Source organism: Schistocerca serialis, chromosome 9, assembly GCF_023864345.2.
Source record: "Schistocerca serialis cubense isolate TAMUIC-IGC-003099 chromosome 9, iqSchSeri2.2, whole genome shotgun sequence".
NCBI lineage: Eukaryota > Metazoa > Arthropoda > Insecta > Orthoptera > Acrididae > Schistocerca > Schistocerca serialis.
Window position 1 is genome coordinate 352,943,326 of NC_064646.1, and position 18,916 is coordinate 352,962,241.

The 18,916-nt window shown below is 41.0% G+C and overlaps 1 protein-coding gene across 1 annotated transcript in view; it reads left to right on the top strand.

Annotated features, from left to right (window-relative positions):
* The window catches only part of LOC126418465 (DNA-directed RNA polymerase III subunit RPC2), a 187,262-nt gene that overhangs the window by 66,839 nt on the left and 101,507 nt on the right, over window positions 1–18,916 (top strand). The window contains exons 6-7 of the mRNA XM_050085233.1: window positions 6,266–6,423; window positions 8,221–8,332. Of these exons, the coding sequence (XP_049941190.1) occupies window positions 6,266–6,423; window positions 8,221–8,332 (270 nt within the window). The remainder of the gene's footprint in view (window positions 1–6,265; window positions 6,424–8,220; window positions 8,333–18,916) is intronic.

An 18,916-nucleotide genomic window follows, 5' to 3' on the forward strand; every position in this document is an offset into this window, starting at 1 on the left:
TCAGATCATCATCTCTCATGCTGCTAGTGTGATCAGGGAGCTGGATATCATTTGCGTAACGGCATATGCATATCGTACATTTTTTCTTCCCTCCCTCTCTTTCCATCTCATCAGCGACCAGAGTAGCGCAAGGTTAGCACACTGGACTCACATTCAGGAGGATAACGTGTTGAACCCATGTCTAGTCATCCTGATTTAAGTTTCACGTGATTTTCCTAAATTGCTGAAGGCAAGGCGGGATACTTCCTTCAAAAGGGCAAGGCCAGTTTTCTTCTTCATCCTTCCCTAATCCAAGCTTGTGCTCCATCTCAAATGATGTAATTGTTGATGGGACGTTAAACACTAATCTCCTCCTCCTCCTCCTCCTCCTCGTCCCCCCCCCCCCCCATCTCCTCCTTCTCTCTTTGTTCATCTCCTCCTCCCATACCTATTTACATCTCCTCCTTCCCTCACATTTCTCTGACCATCTGCTCCTCCTCCTCCTCCTCCTCCTCCTCCTCCTCCTCCTCCTCCTCCCCTCCTACTTCTTTACATCTCCCCCTTCCTTCTCTCTATCTTCTCCTCCCCCTACCGCTGTACATCTCCTCCTTCCTCCCTCTCTCTGTCTATCTTCTCCTCTCCCTCTCTGTCTATCTCCTCTGCCCCCTACTGCTTTACATCTCCTCCTCCTCCCCCTCCTGCTCCCCTTCCTCCCCTCCTCCTCCTTCCCCTCCCCCTCCCCTCCCCACCCCTCCCCTCCCCTCCCCTCCCCTCCCTCCCCCTTCCCTTCTTGTTTGCCTATCTGTCTCCTCCCCACCTCTCTATCCATCTCCTACTCCCACTCTCTGTTCATCTCCTCCTTCCCCCTTTCTCTGTCCACTTCTCACTTTGTCCTCCTGCTTATCCATATCCTTCTTGCCCCCCCCCCCCTCCCCCCCACACCCACCCACCCAACCCTGCTCAGCTGTGCCCACTGGCTTGTACACACCCTGGAAAGCATTCCAATACTATCCACACAACACACCAGTCATACAGTGCAGCCTGGATGTCAGGTTAAAATCGTCCAGCTGTGAAGGAGGAGAAGTGGAGAAAACACACACACACACACACACACACACACACACACAGAGAGAGAGAGAGAGAGAGAGAGAGAGAGAGAGAGAGAGAGAGAGAGTGTTCATGTTTATGTATATCAATAGATATTTGCAATATTTCTCTCAGGTTTCAATGTAATGGTCGGTGTCCCATTATAATGCGTAACTTTATTCAGTGCAGTAAGAATATTTATTGGAAAGAATTAAATGTATTGTCTATTGTTTGTTCTTGGTAAACTACTTCCCATTGTTCTTCCTGTACATTCTCTCTAAGTAGTGTAACTGAGACTGTGTTTATGATTTTTTGAAGTAATGGTTTCCAGTTCTTAGCACAATCTAATGCATTATGACACTTTGTTGCTACAATTAGATCACCATGGTGTGGGAAACCATTATAAAGAAAAACAGGTTTAGAAATAAATTATCAGCTGCTGTTGCACTATGTCCTATTCTTGTTGGGAATGTCACTACGGAGATCAAACTACAGCTAGACATCAGCAACTGAAAATGATCTCAGTCAGAACTATCTGGATGAAATCAGTCTTAAAATGCCCACTTGCAATTACAAGGATGGTTTGAAATGTTCTCGGAATCACCACGGGAGGTCAGCACTAGTGCAACTAGTTGTTCATGTGATATTCATTGGAATGTTGCCTGTAAACACATGCCATGTAAGTGCTCTTGGAAGAGAGCTGTGGCGCTGACGTGGCTCTGTTGTTGTTCCTGTGTTATGATTTGCGAAGATGGAAAAAAATCGAGATTTGAGCAGTGATTAAGTACTTTGTAAAGAAATGTATGAAAGCAAAGGACGTTCATGCCGATTTCCAGAATACACTGGGGGACTCTGCACTTTCATATTAAACTGTTGCCAAATGGACAAATGAATTTAAATTTGGTCAGGAGGGCTTAGATGATGATCTGCGCAGTGGTCGGCCAAGATGCGTCACAACTCCAGAAATCATTGCAAAAGTGCACAAAATGGTCATGGAGGCTTGCCAATTGAAAGTGCGTGAAATTGCTCATGCTTGCCAGATGTCATCTGAGAGGGTATATCATATTTTAATTAGAAATGAAAAAAATTATCTGCAAGATGGACGCCACAACTCTTTGACGCTGGATCAAAAAGGCGTGAGAACGGGCATATGGGAACAATGTTTGGCCCGTTTTAGGAGAAACGAACAAGAGTTTTTGCGCCGGTTTGTGACCACAGATGAAACTTGGGTGCACTACCATACCCTAGAGACAAAATAACAGTCAGTGTAAACATGCTGATTCTCCACCATCAAAGAAAGCAAAGCAGTTCCTTTGGTGGGAAAGGTCATAGCATCAGTGTTCCGGGATGCGAAGGGGTTCTGTTTGGAGATTATCTCCCCACTGGGCAAACAATAATTGGAGTATACTACGCTACCCTCCATGAACAAATTGCAATGAAAGATACACGAAAAAAGGCCAGGTTTACCAAAGAAGAAAGTCATCCTCCATCTAAACAGTGTGAGCCCACACACATGTGCTGTTACCATGGCAAAATTACATGAACTAAGGTATCAATTGTTGCCACACCCGCCTTATTCATCTGGCATGGTTCCATCAGACTTCCATCTCTTCCCAAAACTGAAAATTTTTCTTGGTGGAAAGATTCACTTCAAACGAAGAATTTATAGCCAGAGTTGACAACTATTTTGCAGGCCTGGAGGAAACTCATTTTTGAGATGGGATCAAGGCACGGGAATATCACTGGATGAAGTGCATTAATCTACAGGGAGACTACATAGAAAAATAAAAAAAGTTTCAGTGATGTAAGTACTTTTTTTCTATTCCATTCCGAGAACATTTCAAACCACCCTCATACTTCTCATTATTTCCACTAAGTGACCCCTCTGATAGCTGAGTGAAGATTTAAAACACAATAAATGCAAAACTTGCTTAGGTATATGGCCTGGTGTTTTATTCCACTTTTTATGTATTAATGGGAAGTTGCTCAAGGGTTTCCCAGGTCTTGTCACTCAGTAACACTTAATTCTTATTCTTAAGGCATGTTATTTGTTGAAGATTATTTCAATGTATATTTCAAACAATGGAGAATCCAGGATGGAGTGTAACAGTATTGTGAAAAGGAAAGTTGCTACTCACCATATAGCGGAGATGCTGAGTCGCAGATAGGCACAACAAAAAGACTGGCCAGTAAGACCTTTGTCAGAGTTAGACGGCCAACACACACATACACATTCACGAAAAGGCAACTCTCTCTCTCTCTCTCTCTCTCTCTCTCTCTCTCTCTCTCTCTCTCTCTCTCTCTCTCTCACTCTCACTCTCACTCTCTCGCGCGCACACACCCACACACACACACACACACACCTCTGCAGTCTCAGGCAACTGAAGCCACACTGTGAGCAGCAGCACCGGTGCATGATGGGAGTGGCACCTGGGTGGGGGTAAGGGGGAGGCTGCTGTTGCTCGCAGTGTGGCCTCAGTTGCCGAAGACTGCAGGCATGTGTGTATGAGTTGCATTTTCGTGAGTAAGTACGTGTGTGTTTGCTGTGCTGTCTAATTCTGACAAAGGCCTTAGTGGCCAGTCTTTTTGTTGTGCCTATCTGCAACTCAGCATCTCTGCTATATGGTGAGTAGCTACTTTTCTTTTCACAATATTGTTGCAATTTATATTTCAATGTATGTCCAATTCTTATGTTGTTGTCCTACAGCTGGAAATCTTATTAGTTGCTCGTTTTGAACTGGTTATTCCCAAGCCACACTTAGAAATCTATGGACATGCTAGAAAAGGAAAGATAGGCTTTTTGGAGTATAGTGTGAAGTTATCTTGTGAATGTGGCATTTTTATTTTATTTCTGCATTATCACTGGAAGTAATGTGCATTAGTAGATAAAGAACTGGCAATGTAAATACTTCTGGGCTGTCATGAAGATGAAGGACAATAAAATATATGGTTTGACATGGTACTCTCAGCTACCTTTAGGTTATGCAGAAATTTCATATTTTAAGCTAGGTTTGGGGTTTAAATAATGGAACCATTTTTTTTAATATACTCCAGTGAGGAAGTATTGGTGTTTTTAGTCTGTTCAGAATGAGTTGGTTCTGTGATATGATTGGCTCTAAGGTATCTCACACTGCGTCTATAATTTGGTTTTAAGGAATGTTTAATTTTGCTATTCAGAATTCCCACAAAATATATATTGTATTGATTTATGTGCAATCTTCGTTTTTATTTTGTACATTTATGCTCATGTCTACATGTTAAGTGACTATCAAATAACTATGGTGGGGGAGGGGGGGGAAGAAAAGGAAAAAGAAAACACCATGCCATGGCAAGACTGTACAGTGTACATACTCAATTGCAATAGAAACATGAAAGCAGGTGACATACATGGCACAATTGCTTATCCAAGTCTGTATGGGCATAGGTTTTGGCGTAGAATTGCCCTGACTGTGAATTGTTTGTGTTTGGCACACAATTTTCAATTTAAAATGAATTGGAATGGTAGAGTGAATACATGCCGATGACAGTACACATAGCCAAATCGCTGACAGATTAGAGACCAGCCTGTTATAACAAGGGGGGCTTTTGAGTTGAACGTGATGCATAGTTTTTGTTTCATAGTTGTGCAGGTGATGTCAGGAGAGAAGAAACATTCAATGATGGTGTGGACAAACTCAGCCAATTGCTGCAACAAAGTCCAGCCATCAATGCATGAGTCTCGGTTGGAGAATCTTCGACTAGCCTGTGTTGCTGGCACTGAGATGTCATTCTGTGTGTTTGGTGACCTGTTAAATGTATTCCTCATCCATAAAAGGCGCTGTATGGCTGTGTGAATCTTGCTTGTCATGAAATGGACTAAGAAACAGTTGATTAGAGTCGTGCGTGAATAAGTTGTATTTTAGCCTGATGAAATCAAACATTGGAAAATCCAGAATGGAATAATGACAGTGTTATGAAGAGGATAGATTGCTACTCACAATATAGAGGAGACACTGAGTTGCAGACAGTCACAACAAAAAGACTGTTATACATTTAATCTTTCAACCAAAAAGCCTTCTTGTAAAGTAGAAAACACCCACATTTTCGAGTGGGGGCGGATGTGTGCTCTCTCTCTCTCTCTCTCTCTCTCTCTCTCTCTCTCTCTCTCTCTGATACACACTCACACACACACACACACACACACACACACACACACACACACAAACAAACCACTGTCTCAGGCCACCGAGGCTGGCCTAATGTGTGTGTGTGTGTGTGTGTGTGTGTGTGTGTGTGTGTGTGTGTGTGAGAGTTGTGCTTGTGTGAATGTATGTGTGTGTGTGTGTGTGTGTGTGTGTGTGTGTGTGTGTTTTCTACTTTAGAAGAGGCCTTTTGGATAAAAATTTAAATTTATAGCTGTCTTTTTTTTGTGCCTGTCTGCAACTCAATGTCTCCTCTATATGATGAGCAGCACTCCTTTTCATAACATTGTCTTTAGTGTGGTAAGTAAGTCTCATAGTCTGGTCATGCGAGCCACATTAAAACCCAGCCAGTGCACTGTGGAAGGGCCAAATATGGTGGTGTCTTTGTTATTTTGTGCAGTTTCATGTTAGGTGTATTGGTGGCTGTAGTTTTTAGTGGTGACATCTTGACTTATGTGAATCCTTTTTGTGATGCATTGGGACCTGTGTTATGCTTGACAGATGATAATACCAAACACAGCACTGGCCTGGTGTTTAAGTACATGCAACATGATACTATGCTTCTAGAGTAGTCAGCCCACACCCGGGGCTAAAATCAAATTGAATATGTATTGGACACATTAATCAAAGGGATTTCAGCCCTAATGATGCCACTATAGACCATTCATTGCTGAACCCAGCTTTGGGAGATGTTGCCACAAGTTGTACTGGGCTGCCTGATCTACAATGTGAGGAGCCATAACAGTTTCTTTATTGCCAAGCGTGGACATCATACTTCGTATTTATACTCTTTATGCCACTAGTGGGGCTGACATCACATCTAGTGCCACCCATGGCCAGTTTTCTGGTATACCATAAATCAGTGTGTCACCTGTGACTGCACTGATTGTGTACCTTTTATTGCCTAATGTTTCATGAATCTCAAAGATTCTTTTAATGTATGGGCATAAGTGTGAAGTGTTTTTGCTGTGCAGTGAAGTATTTTGTTGATCAAGAGGTATGTTTCAAATTTGTTTCAGGATGTTCCTATTGCTGTAGTTTTCAAGGCTATGGGGGTAGAGAGTGACCAAGAAATTGTACAAATGATTGGAACTGAGGAAAGAATGATGCAACGAATAGCCCCTTCTCTTGAGGAATGCCACAAAGCAAATGTTTTTACGCAGACACAGGCTCTCAGGTAATAATCATATTTATGCTCACTGTGCTGTACTTTTTTTATTTAAAATCTCTTGTGAATGTGCTGGCTGATATTCTTATTGGAAGAGAATGAAATACACAGAGAAACTCAACAGAGATTTCAGATATACACACTTCACTTGCAAATTTAGTGCAGAACTGGCTTCAAAACCCCAAAATCATAGTTCGAATCCCCTTTCAGCACATGCTACTTATGTGACAGAAAGGCTGATTTTGGACTGTTTATCTGAGTGAAATATTTGATCTACTCCTTTCTCCCATGATGTTTCACTAAAAATGCTCCACAAATTGATGTTATTGAACAGTAAATATGTTTAAGTAAATTGTTTGAGTAATTGCCTAGCCAGACTTTCCAATTTTTAGAGCATCCTTTGCTAAAAATCAGTTTTATTTGTATCTTTATAATATTTGAAAACTTTTTGCTTTGTGCTGTTGGCTGCAGGTGATATGCAGAGAAGTTCTTATTTTGATTTTTAATAATATTGTAATATGCCACTGAATCCCTGAACTTTAGTTTAATAGAAATGTTGCTATTTTTTGTGGTATATTTTCTTATAGACATGCACAATTTCTGATTTGAGAGTCAATGTTATGTTCAACAGTTATGGTCTTTGTGAATCATAGTTAAATAAGAATGTCCATCTTGTTTGCATTTTTTCCATACTTGCTGATTTGATTGCATACTAACTTTAACTGTAATTTTTCTGTTGTAGAATTGACCTCATGTAAATTTGGTTTCCTGATAAGTTCTTCAAATGCATTTATTCATTTGGCCCCATAATTGTGTTTGTTTTTTTGGGGGGTAGGGTTTTTTTTAATGGTGGTTCAGGTGAATAATATGAAATGCTGCTGTTTCTGATTGCAGCTGCTTGTTTTGTTTGAAGTAATTGAAATACCTTTTCAGTGAAGAATTTATCATCTTTTCCAATGAAATGTCCAACTGAGCTGCCTAATGTAGTCCTATGTGAGGCCCATTTCCTATTTTAGTTTTAATTGTGTGTGCCTAAGATTCATAAGGCCTTAGATGTGTTGTGGTATCACAAGAAAATTTCTCGTGCTGTTGTTGAGTTCATTCTTTGTTTCCATATTGTGAGGAGATTCTTGCCAGGCTTGTAAGACATAGTTTCTTACCACATGGCTGAAACCTTGCACTTACCTCAGTTTCAACTTAGTCTCCATTTGTGCTGGTTTATGTCTTAGGTGTGTTGCTGCTGCTGCTGCTGTTCCTCTGATATGATAATTTGAGACTTTCCTTTGTTTTTTGAAAATTAAATTAGGACACTGAAGCATTTATGTTAAAATAAGGTGTATAAAGCAATTGGTAATGTTACATTTACTACAGGGACTATGATTACCAAGAATAAAGTGAAGCTGAAAGATGATGAATCTTTTACTGCAGTGGATAGATTGTGTGTTTTTTTAGGAGCAGCACTGGTAGCTATTGGTTTACTGTTACCATTGATCACCACTGTTTGGTGTGGAAATATCTTGGAAATGGGAGGGATTTGAAAATTCCTGTGTACATGATGTAATTATGTATCACACTTTTAATGTTTTTGAAGTTTTTATTAGAGACATAAGTACATCTTATTGTAATGATACTATGCCTTTTTTTTTTGTAAGAACACGAGATAAGTGTATGATTGGCAATTTATGTATGGTATAAAGGACAAGGTGTGTGTGAAAAAGCTTCGAAAGTTTTTATGCCATCCAAGTAAGACAGAACTTTCTAAGGTCCAGTGTTTTGCATGTAACAGTAGCCTTTCTTTTGTTGTAGATATATTGGAGGAAAACTGAAACAGAAACGGTTTTTCACACCTGCTCCTAAGAAGACTCCTATTGACGAAGCACGTGACCTGCTGGCTACAACAGTTCTTGCTCATGTACCAGTAAGAGTTACCTTCTGTTTATGACTGTTTTATGTTTTGGCAGTTCACAGTTTACTAGTCTTTATTATCATTGTTTAATTGATGAAAAGAGAAAATATAAAAATACAGGAAATGAAGAAGGCAAAAGGGAATACAATGTTATGAAAAGTATAGTTGGTATTCTCCACTTAGCAGGATGCTGAGTTGCAGATGGGCACAACAAAAAGCCTGTCAGAAAATAAGCTTTTGACCAGCAAGTTCATCACTGGAAATACACACACACACACACACACACACACACACACACACACACACACACACACACAAATGCAACAAATGCACACATGATGACAGTCTCTGGCTGCTGAGGCCAGACTGCTAGCAGCAGTGCATGATGGCAGAAGCAACCAGTTGGTGGGAGTAAGGCTGAGGCTGGGGTGGTGGATGGTAAAGTGCTGCTTGTGGCAGGGTACAAGGACGAGGTGGAGAGAGGGTACAGAAGCTAGGTGCAGTCTAGAGGTTAGACAGAGGGGAAGGGGGGTTAGCGGAAAAGGAGAGAAGTAAAAAGGCTGTGAGTGCATTCGTGGAATAGAGGAATATGCAGTGCAGGAACAGGAACAGGGAAGGGGCTAGATGGGTAAAGACAATGACTAACGAAAGTTGAGGCCAGTAGGGTTAGAGAAACGTAGAATATATTGCAGGGAGAATTTCCACTTGTGCTGTTCAGAAAAGCTGGTGCTGGTGGGAAGAATCCAGATGGCACAAGCAGTGAAGCAGTCTATGAAGTGAAGAACGTTGTATTAGTGGCATGATCAACAACTGGGTGGTCCAGGTGTTTCGTGGCCACAGTTTGTTGATGGTCAGCATGTGGACAGACAGCTTCTTGGTTGTCACACCCATGAAGAATGCAGCACTGTGGTTGCAGCTTAGCTTGTAGATCACATGACTGGTTTCACATGTAGTCCCGCCTTTGACAGGATAGGTTATGCTTGTGACGAGACTGGAGTATGTGATGGTGGGAAGATGTATGGGACAGGTTTTGCTTCTAGGTCTATTACGGGGATTGGAGCTATGAGGTTGGGGGCAGGTGTTGTGTAGGGATGGACGAGGATATTGTGTAGGGTGGTGGGCAGCAGAATACTGCTGTTGGAAGGGTGGGAAGGTTAGTGAGTAGGCCTTTCACATTTCAAGTCAAGATGAGAGGTAGTCGAAACCTTGGCGGAGAATGTGATCCAGTTGCTCCAGTCCTGGATGGTACTGAGTCATGAGGGGAATTCTCCTTTGCAGCTGGATAGTGCGACTTTGGGAGGTGGTGGGTGACTGGAGACGTAAGGCATGGGCGGTCTGTTTTTGTACAAGGTTGGGAGGGTAATTATGGTCTGTGAAGGCCTCAGTGAGACCATTGAGACAGATCTGAGGTACAGCTGTGGGCACTTTCATTGAACCATCCTTTGTCAGCCTATTCATGGGCCATCTAGAGGAATCCTTCCTAAACACCCAAAATCCCAAACCCCTCATCTGATTCAGATTGACTGATGACATCTTTGTGATCTGGATCAAGGGTGAGGACACTCTATCCACATTGCTCCATAACCTCAACACCTCCTTCCCCATTTTCTTCACTTGGTCCTGCCCAACCCAACAAGCCACCTTCCTCGATGTTGACCTCCACTTCGATGGCAACATCAGTACTTCCGTCCATATCAAACATACCAATCGCCAGCGATACCTCCACTTCGACAGCTGCCACCCATTCCATACCAAGAAATCTCTTCCGTACAACCTATCCACCCATGGCCATCGCATCTGTAGTTATGAGCAGTCCATCTCAAAATATACCAAGGATCTCACAGAGACCTTCACAGACTGGAACTACCTACTCAGCCTTGTACAAAAATAGATTTCCTGTGCCTTATCCCTCCAGTTAGTACCACCCAGGACTGGAGAAACTGGATCACATTCTCCTCCAGGTTTTTGACTATCTCATCGTGACCTGAAATGAGGAATGTCCTACTCACTATCCTTCCTACCTCTCCCACCGAACCAACACAATATCCTTGTCCACCTCTACATAATCCCTGCTCCCCAAATCCTTGCCTCATGGCTCCTATCCTTGTAATAGACCTAGATGCAATACCTGTCCCATACATCATCCCACCATCACCTGCTCCAGTCCGGCCACAAGCATCATCTATCCCATCAAAGGCAGGGCCACCTGTGAAACCAGCCACGTGATCTACAAGCTAAGCTGCAATCACTGTGTTGCATTCTACATGGTCATGGCAACCAACAAGATATCTGTCTGTGTGAATGGCCATCGACAAATTGTGGCCAAGAAATAGCTGGACCACCCAGTTGCTGAGCATGCCACCCAACACGATGTACTTCATTTCGACAACGGCTTCACAGTCAGTGCCACCTGGATCCTTCCCACCAACACCAGCTTTTCTGAACAGCGCAGGTGGAAAATCTCCCTGCAATATATCCTACATTCCCATAACCCTCGTGGCCTCAACCTTCATTAGCCATTGTCCTTACCCATCTAGCCTCTTCCTTGTTGCCATTCCAGCACTACACAGCCTTCTGTTTCACCAGTGCACCCACAGTCTTTTTACTTCTCTCCTTTTCCACTATGACCATGCCCCCACTGTCCCTGCTGTCTAACCTCTGACTGCACAGCACCTAACTGCCCTACCCTCTCTCTAACGTATCCCTGTATGCCCACACAAGCAGCACTTTATGGTCCCCCAACCCTACCCTGCTATCCCTCCCCCTCCCTGCCCCAGCCTCCATCTTAACCTCACCACCCAATTGTTTCTCTCGTCATGCATTACTGCTCGCAGTCTGGCCTCAGCAGTTAGACTATGCTTGTGTGTGTGTGTGTGTGTGTGTGTGTGTGTGTGTGTGTGTGTGTGTGTGTGTGTGTTTTGTCCCTATTTGCAACTCAGCTTTTCCACTATACAGGGTGTTACAAAAAGGTATGGCCAAACTTTCAGGAAACATTCCTCACACACAAAGAAAGAAAATATGTTATGTGGACATGTGTCTGGAAACGCTTACTTTCCATGTTAGAGCTCATTTTATTACTTCTCTTCAAATCACATTAATCATGGAGTGGAAACACACAGCAACAGAACGTACCAACGTGACTTCATACACTTTGTTACAGGAAATGTTCAAAATGTCCTCCGTTAGCGAGGATACATGGATCCATCCTCCGTCGCATGGAATCCCTGATGCAGCCCTGGAGAATGGCGTATTCTATCACAGCCATCCACAATACGAGCACGAAGAGTCTCCACATTTGGTACCAGGGTTGTGTAGACAAGAGCTTTCAAATGCCCCCATAAATGAAAGTCAAGAGGGTTGAGGTCAGGAGCGCGTGGAGGCCATGGAATTGGCCTGCCTCTACCAATCCATCGGTCACCGAATCTGTTGTTGAGAAGCGTACGAACACTTCGACTGAAATGTTCAGGAGCTCCATCGTGCATGAACCACATGTTGTGTCGTACTTGTAAAGGCACATGTTCTAGCAGCACAGGTAGAGTATCCCGTATGAAATCATGATAACGTGCTCCATTGAGCGTAGGTGGAAGAACATGGGACCCAATCAAGCCATCACCAACAATGCCTGCCCAAACGTTCACATAAAATCTGTGTTGATGACGTGATTGCACAATTGCGTGCGGATTCTCATCAGCCCACACATGTTGATTGTGAAAATTTACAATCTCATCATGTTGGAATGAAGCCTCATCCGTAAAGAGAACATTTGTACTGAAATGAGGATTGACACATTGTTGGATGAACCATTTGCAGAAGTGTACCCGTGGAGGCCAATCAGCTGCTGATAGTGCCTGCACACGCTGTACATGGTACGGAAACAACTGGTTCTCCCGTAGCATTCTCCATACAGTGACGTGGTCAATGTTACCTTGTACAGCAGCAACTTCTCTTACGCTAACAATAGGGCTATCGTCAACTGCACGAAGAATTGCCTCGTCCATTGCAGGTGTCCTCGTCGTTCTAGGTCTTCCCCAGTCGCGAGTCATAGGCTGGAATGTTCCATGCTCCCTAAGATGCTAATCAATTGCTCCGAATGTCTTCCTGTCGGGACACCTTCGTTCTGGAAATCTGTCTCAATACAAATGTACCGCCCCACAGCTATTGTCCCGTGCTAATCCATACATCAAATGGGCATCTGCCAACTCCGCATTTGTAAACATTGTACTGACTGCAAAACCACGTTCGTGATGAACACTAACCTGTTGATGCTACGTACTGATGTGCTTGATGCTAGTACTGTAGAGCACTGAGTCGCATGTCAACACAAGCACCGAAGTCAACATTACCTTCCTTCAATTGGGCTAACTGGTAGCTGAATTGAGGAGCTACAGTACATTCTGACGAAACTAAAATGAGCTCTAACATGGAAATTAAGCGTTTCCGGACACATGTCCACATAACATCTTTTTTTTATTTGTGTGTGAGAAATGTTTCCTGAAAGTTTGGTCGTACCTTTTTGTAACACCCTGTATATTGTCGTTATTCCATCCTGGATTTTCCATTGTTCACAAGGGAATACAGATATACGAGATCTGTTCAAAAAATTAAGGAACTTTGTCCACAAAATTTTTCTGAGCTTACCTTTTATTTATTGTGCATGGTCTTCTTCGAAATACTCTCCTCCGCAATTGATAAACTGCTCTGAACGTCATTTCCACTTCTGGAAGCAGTCTTGGTACGCCTCTTGCTGGATTGCTTGAGGTGCCGTCCGTAAGTTTTTTTTTAGTTCATCTATCGTTGCAAATCATCGTCCTTTCAACATGGTTTTCAGCTTTGGAAATAAAAAAAAGTCCACAGGGCTCAAGTCTAGAGAGTATGGAGGATTGCGCAACAGAGTGATATCATTCATTGTGCAATAGTCGTGCAACTACGGGTATGAATGAGTAGGTGCGTTATGATGAGGTAACACACCTGCATGCAAGTGCCCTGAATTCTCTCACCACATTTCAGGTCATTTCCTTCTCACATTTTCTCGCAGGCATTTCAATATGTGTAGATATTACCATCAGTTGAAAATTTGTCCCTATGGCACAAATTCATGATGAACTAATTTTTCAGTTTCAAAGAAAACTATCAGTATGGCTTTGACATTTGACCTCACCTGATGAGCTTTTTTTTTGTCCTGAAGAACCTTTCCTGACCCATTCTGAAGAATGAACCTCCTTGGTATCAACATCATAATCACAGACACACATCTCACCAGTAGTTATAATTCTCTTAAGGAACATCTCATTGTCATTTGCACGAGGTGAAGGTCTTTCTGGTCTTGACTCATGAGTTATGAGACGAGCATGGCGACAACACAATGCCTTTCTTGATACTGACTTAGGATTTCATGAAATGATGCAACTGGAATGTTACATTCTTCTGCAATTTCTCGGGCATTGAGTCTTTGACTGGCACACACAATTTCATTGACATTTCAGACATGAGTGCCATCGGTAGGCATCAGAGGGTGTCCCGAATGAGGGCCATCAATTTTTAAATTGTGTGAACCTTTCATAACGTCAAACATGGCTTAAGCACTCATCACCGTAGGCTTCCTGCATAATTTCGTATGTCTCTGTAAAGGTTTTCTTGAGTATCACACAAAATTTGATGCAGATATGCTGCTCCACTAACTCTGTCATCTCAAAATTCGCAAACTGTGCGACACAACGTTCGAGTCAATAACTAACAGACAAACAGCAATGAAACTTCCAGCAATTACACATTAAAACACAGGCATGTGCAGAGATGCCAACCGCATTTTGCTCCAACACACCATTGGCGTGAAATTATGAATGTTCTGGAATTTTTTGAACAGACCTTGTACAAGAAATGAGATAGACAGAAAATGCAGAATGACTAAGCAGGAATGGTTAGAGGGCAAATGCAATGCTGTAGATACATGTATGGCTACAGGAAAGGTAGGTATCACCTATAGAAAATTAAAGAGAACCTCGGAGAAAGAAGGAGCAGCTGTATGAATATCAAGAGTTCATATGGCAAGTCGGTACTAAGCAAAGAACGGAAAGCTGAAAGGTGGAAGAAATATAAAAGCCATCTATATAAGGAAAGGAAGTTTTTAATAGTGTTATGTGAGAAAGAAAATAAGTATAGATGAGATGGGAGATATGGTACTTCGAGAACAGTTTAACAGAGCAACAAAAGACTTTCGTGGAAACAATGTACATGACATTCCCTCAGTGTTGCTGAGGTTTCTGGGAAAGCCAGTCATGGTGTGCAGAATGTACAAGATGAGGTAAAAGAATGTACTGATTCCAATCCCAAAGAAGGCAGCTGCTGGCAGGTATGAATACTATTGAAGCTTCAGTTTAATAAGTTATGATTCCAAAATACTGGCATGAATTATTTACAGAAAAATGGAAATACTTGTAGAAGCCGATCTTGGGTTCTGTGGAAATGTATAACATGCGAGGCAATACTTGGTCCTGCATCTTTTCGCAGAAGGTAGGTTGAAGAAAGGAAATCCTACCTCTTTGAAATTCTGAAGGTAGCATGTATAAAATACATGGAGAAAAAAGTTATTTACAACTTGTACAGAAACCACACTGCAATTAGAAGAGTGAAAAGGACATGAAAGGGAAGCAGTAGTTGAGAAGGGAGTGAGGCAGGGTTGCAGCCTATCCCTGGTGTTATTCATTTTGTACATTAAGCAAGCTGTGAAAGAAACTGAGGAGAAATTTGAAAAGGGAATTAAAGGTTACGTAGAAGAAATAAAAACTTTGAGTCTGACGCTAACAATTTTGTTAGGAATGGCAAATGACGTGTGAACACAATTGAACACAATTATTATTGCATTGAAAAGAGACTATAAGATGAATGTCAACAAAAACAAAACAAAGGTAATGGAATGTAATTGAGTTAAATCAGGCGATGCTGAGGGAATAGAGCAGGAAGTGGTCTGATAATAGCAGTTGATGAGTTTAGTATTTGTGCAGCAGAATAACTGGTGATAGCTGAAGCAGGGAGCATATCAAATACAGACTCGTAATAACAAGGAAGTCATTACTGAAAGAGAGGAGTTTGTTAATACAGTGTGTATATGCTCCGGAACAACCGGGAAATTCGGGAAAAATGTGGGAATTTTTTTATCCAGAAGAAAACTGGTAAAAACTCAGGATTTTTTTAGAATTCCAGGAGTTTTTCATTGTTTTAGTCTGTATCCCACTACTGCAGAATAATACTGCTGCAATAAAATATAAACGAGGGAATAAAACTAAAATAAAACTTAAGTTGCAAAGAAAATGCACCATTTAAAACAATAAAACACAGTAGACACACAAGTGATTGCCAAAAGCAAAATGTTACGATGAAGGCTATGGAATACTTCATAACAGCAAACTGCTTACAATGAGTGTGACGTCATAACTGTTTATGTTTAGTTCATTTTGAGCAGCTGCCAGCGGGCTCATGCACAGGCGCAGTTGAGTTGCATTTGAGGAGTACCTACTGCTTCTGATTCCTTGAAGTGTGGCTGCAGCAGCAGCAATAAGCAGTCATGGTACTCGGAAAAATTTTTCCGGCACCTCCAAGCTGCCAGATTCGTGCAAATGCAAAGCAGTCTGGGTTGTAGTGGGGAGGGGGATAGTGACCCGTGTTTACTTTAAGTGGTTTTGCTGCTTCCTCTTTGTTAACAGTTCACACATCAAATAAAACAAAATGGATTTCTTTGGCCGGGAGCTATCAAGTGAATTAAAATGCATTCACATAGTTACAGAAGGTTAAAATATGTTATTAGTTTCCGTTTTCTGATTTTATTTAATTTCCACATTTCTGGCAGTCAAGCATTTATCACCTTGCACAGCAACAAAGCTGTGTTTGTTGGTTTTCTAAGTAAATTTGGCTTTTATTAATCTTTTCTGCAGATGCAGACAATTTATAAGGAACGAAGTGTTTCATTCCTCACTATTGGCTAGTTTCGACTGTTCACTGACTTTCAAGTGCACGTTTTCATCTTCTGGCATGTATGGCATTATACCATAATAAAGAACCAAACATGAGACAACACAGTACTGGTACTCCAAGAAAATTTGCATCCCGAAAAGCGCACTGGAAAGCTTAATAGCAGGTTGGGGTCTTCTTCATTGTAAATCTGGACATACAAATGTGTCCTTTAGGCCAAACTATGCATTTTACTATTGTTTATGAAATTTATATGTTCTTGCAGTGTCCTCTGATGTCCTATTTCTTTTATGATGTCATGTAAGATCTCTTAATGCTATATGTGTACGAAGATATGGGCTTTCTATGTCATCATAGTTGCCCACATGCAGTAATGCCTGTTTTCTGGTGCTCTCCCACAGCTGCTGAAACGAACCCATGTCAAAGAGGTCACGGGAAAATATTGCAAATAGTTCTTTGAAAAGCGTAATTTTCAAAGGAAATTTGCTTTTACACGAGAGCGTTTGACTCTCGTTTCAAACTTAACACTTTGAGTACCAATCACTTAGAATAATTTCGAGCCCAGGAGAGCAGACGTTAATGTCATTATTTAAAATTTTACTGGTACATTTGTGGGATGTATCTTAAAGTGTAACACGCACTAAAAAGACCAGTATTATATGTGAAAGCTTAGCTTTTCTTGTAGCTTATTAATCTTCGAGATCAATATTATTTGTGAAAGCTTAGCATGTCTTGTAGCTACACTACGTACATTAATTTAAACCATTAACTTTTCCTATTTACGTGTTCACGCTACTTAACAGTGATGTTGCCATTGGCTGACTACATCACATGTCCTATGCTCTGAATATCTGCTGTCATTGGATGGCAAGATCATGTGAAATGAGCTATGATTGGCCTACAGTAGCGCTTTGCCATCTTTACCAGAACCCAAAATCAGAACCCAAGATTGGCTTCTACAAGTATTTCCATTTTTCTGTAAATAATTCATGTCATTTTGGAATCATAACTTATTAAACTGAAGCTTCAATAGTACTCATACCTGCCAGCACCTGCCTTCTTTGGGATTGGAATTAGTGCATTCTTTTACTCCATCTTGTACATTCTGCACACCAGGTGAAATAGTTTTGTCATGACTGGCTTTCCCAAAAACCTCAGTTGCCAGTCATTATACTAACCCCAGTGATGTTATTCTACAGCTGTTTGATGCAGAGGTTGTGCCATTACACAGTTTTGCCAAATTCAAATTCTGCAGTAAAATGACTGGTGAACCAACATACACAAGTGTAGAACCTCCCAGCTTGGCAAGGAATAGGGAAAAAATTCGTTTTCAGAAGATCTTTGATGCACAGCAACATGTACGCTGCATATTTTCATATTACGATACACTGCATATTTTCATATTACGAAAGTACAAATTCAAATTCCACCAAGCGAAGCATGTTAATTTCCGACTGGCAACGAAAAAGGGCAGATGGTATTTATATTGGGAATACCTTTAATATTGTCTGGATTGCCATTCAGTTTAAGGAGATTTCAATTTCCAATATGACCACCAGCAAAGCACAGGGCCATGCTTTTTTCAAGGCCAATTCTAAGTCTCGTGCTCACGTGTTGGATAGCCTCAAAATTTGCTCATTTATAGTCTGAACAATAAAACTACAAATATAGTGTATAAGCAAGTGCTGTGAAAAAAGAAAATATAAATATGTGTAGCTGCAGTAAAAATTTAATTTCTTATCAAGTAAAGTAACATTTGATTCTGACATGTTCTACTTAAATAATAATGTTGTACTGCATCATTAATTAATTTATTTATTTAGTATGCACTGTATACATAATACATTTAACAGAATACACATTTTTATATATCTGATAGAGAGAATGGTCCTCATGCTGTCAAACTTTTGATATATTCTGACTAGGAAAACACTATATATTGCAGCTAGCAAAGTTTTTTGGAACATAGTTCCAGGAAAAGTAGCGATCTGTATAATATTGTAACTTATTTCAGTATACACAATTATAATTGAATTTAAGTTGTTTATTTTTATTTTTAGATGTCTGGTTTCGATCTTCTAAGAGATAATCTTCAGATCTTACATTCCTTGATGACCATAGGGACCAAAGAGACCATTAGCATAGAGCAGGTCCATCTGTGCACACGTGAACACTGCAGTGTTCTCCATGACTGCACGGATGGACCTGCTTCACTTAAATATTATTACAACTGTGTGTATTGAAAAACTTATTGCAGCTAGTGTTCTATATTTCTGTAAATAATCATATTAACGTGGAGTCTATTTTGTTGTTATTGGCATTTGTCATTATGTAGCACTGTAGGTTTCACCCATTCTTGATCATTCAAAAACTAAAAGATTCTTTCTACTATTAGCTTATCAACAACACTTACCAAAAAACAATTGATTTTGTAACTTCACTGGTTTTAGTAAGATGGTTTCTTTATACGTAAGACATTCATGGACTTTGCTGTGCACTGAGGGATGGATATATATTTTTCCAATGGGGGCAATAGCATTTAAATGCTAACATTACTCAACTTTGACAAAGTTTTATCATTTATGTTTATAATAGGTACAGTTTTCTGCAAGTAGGAAGATTGTGTAGGCA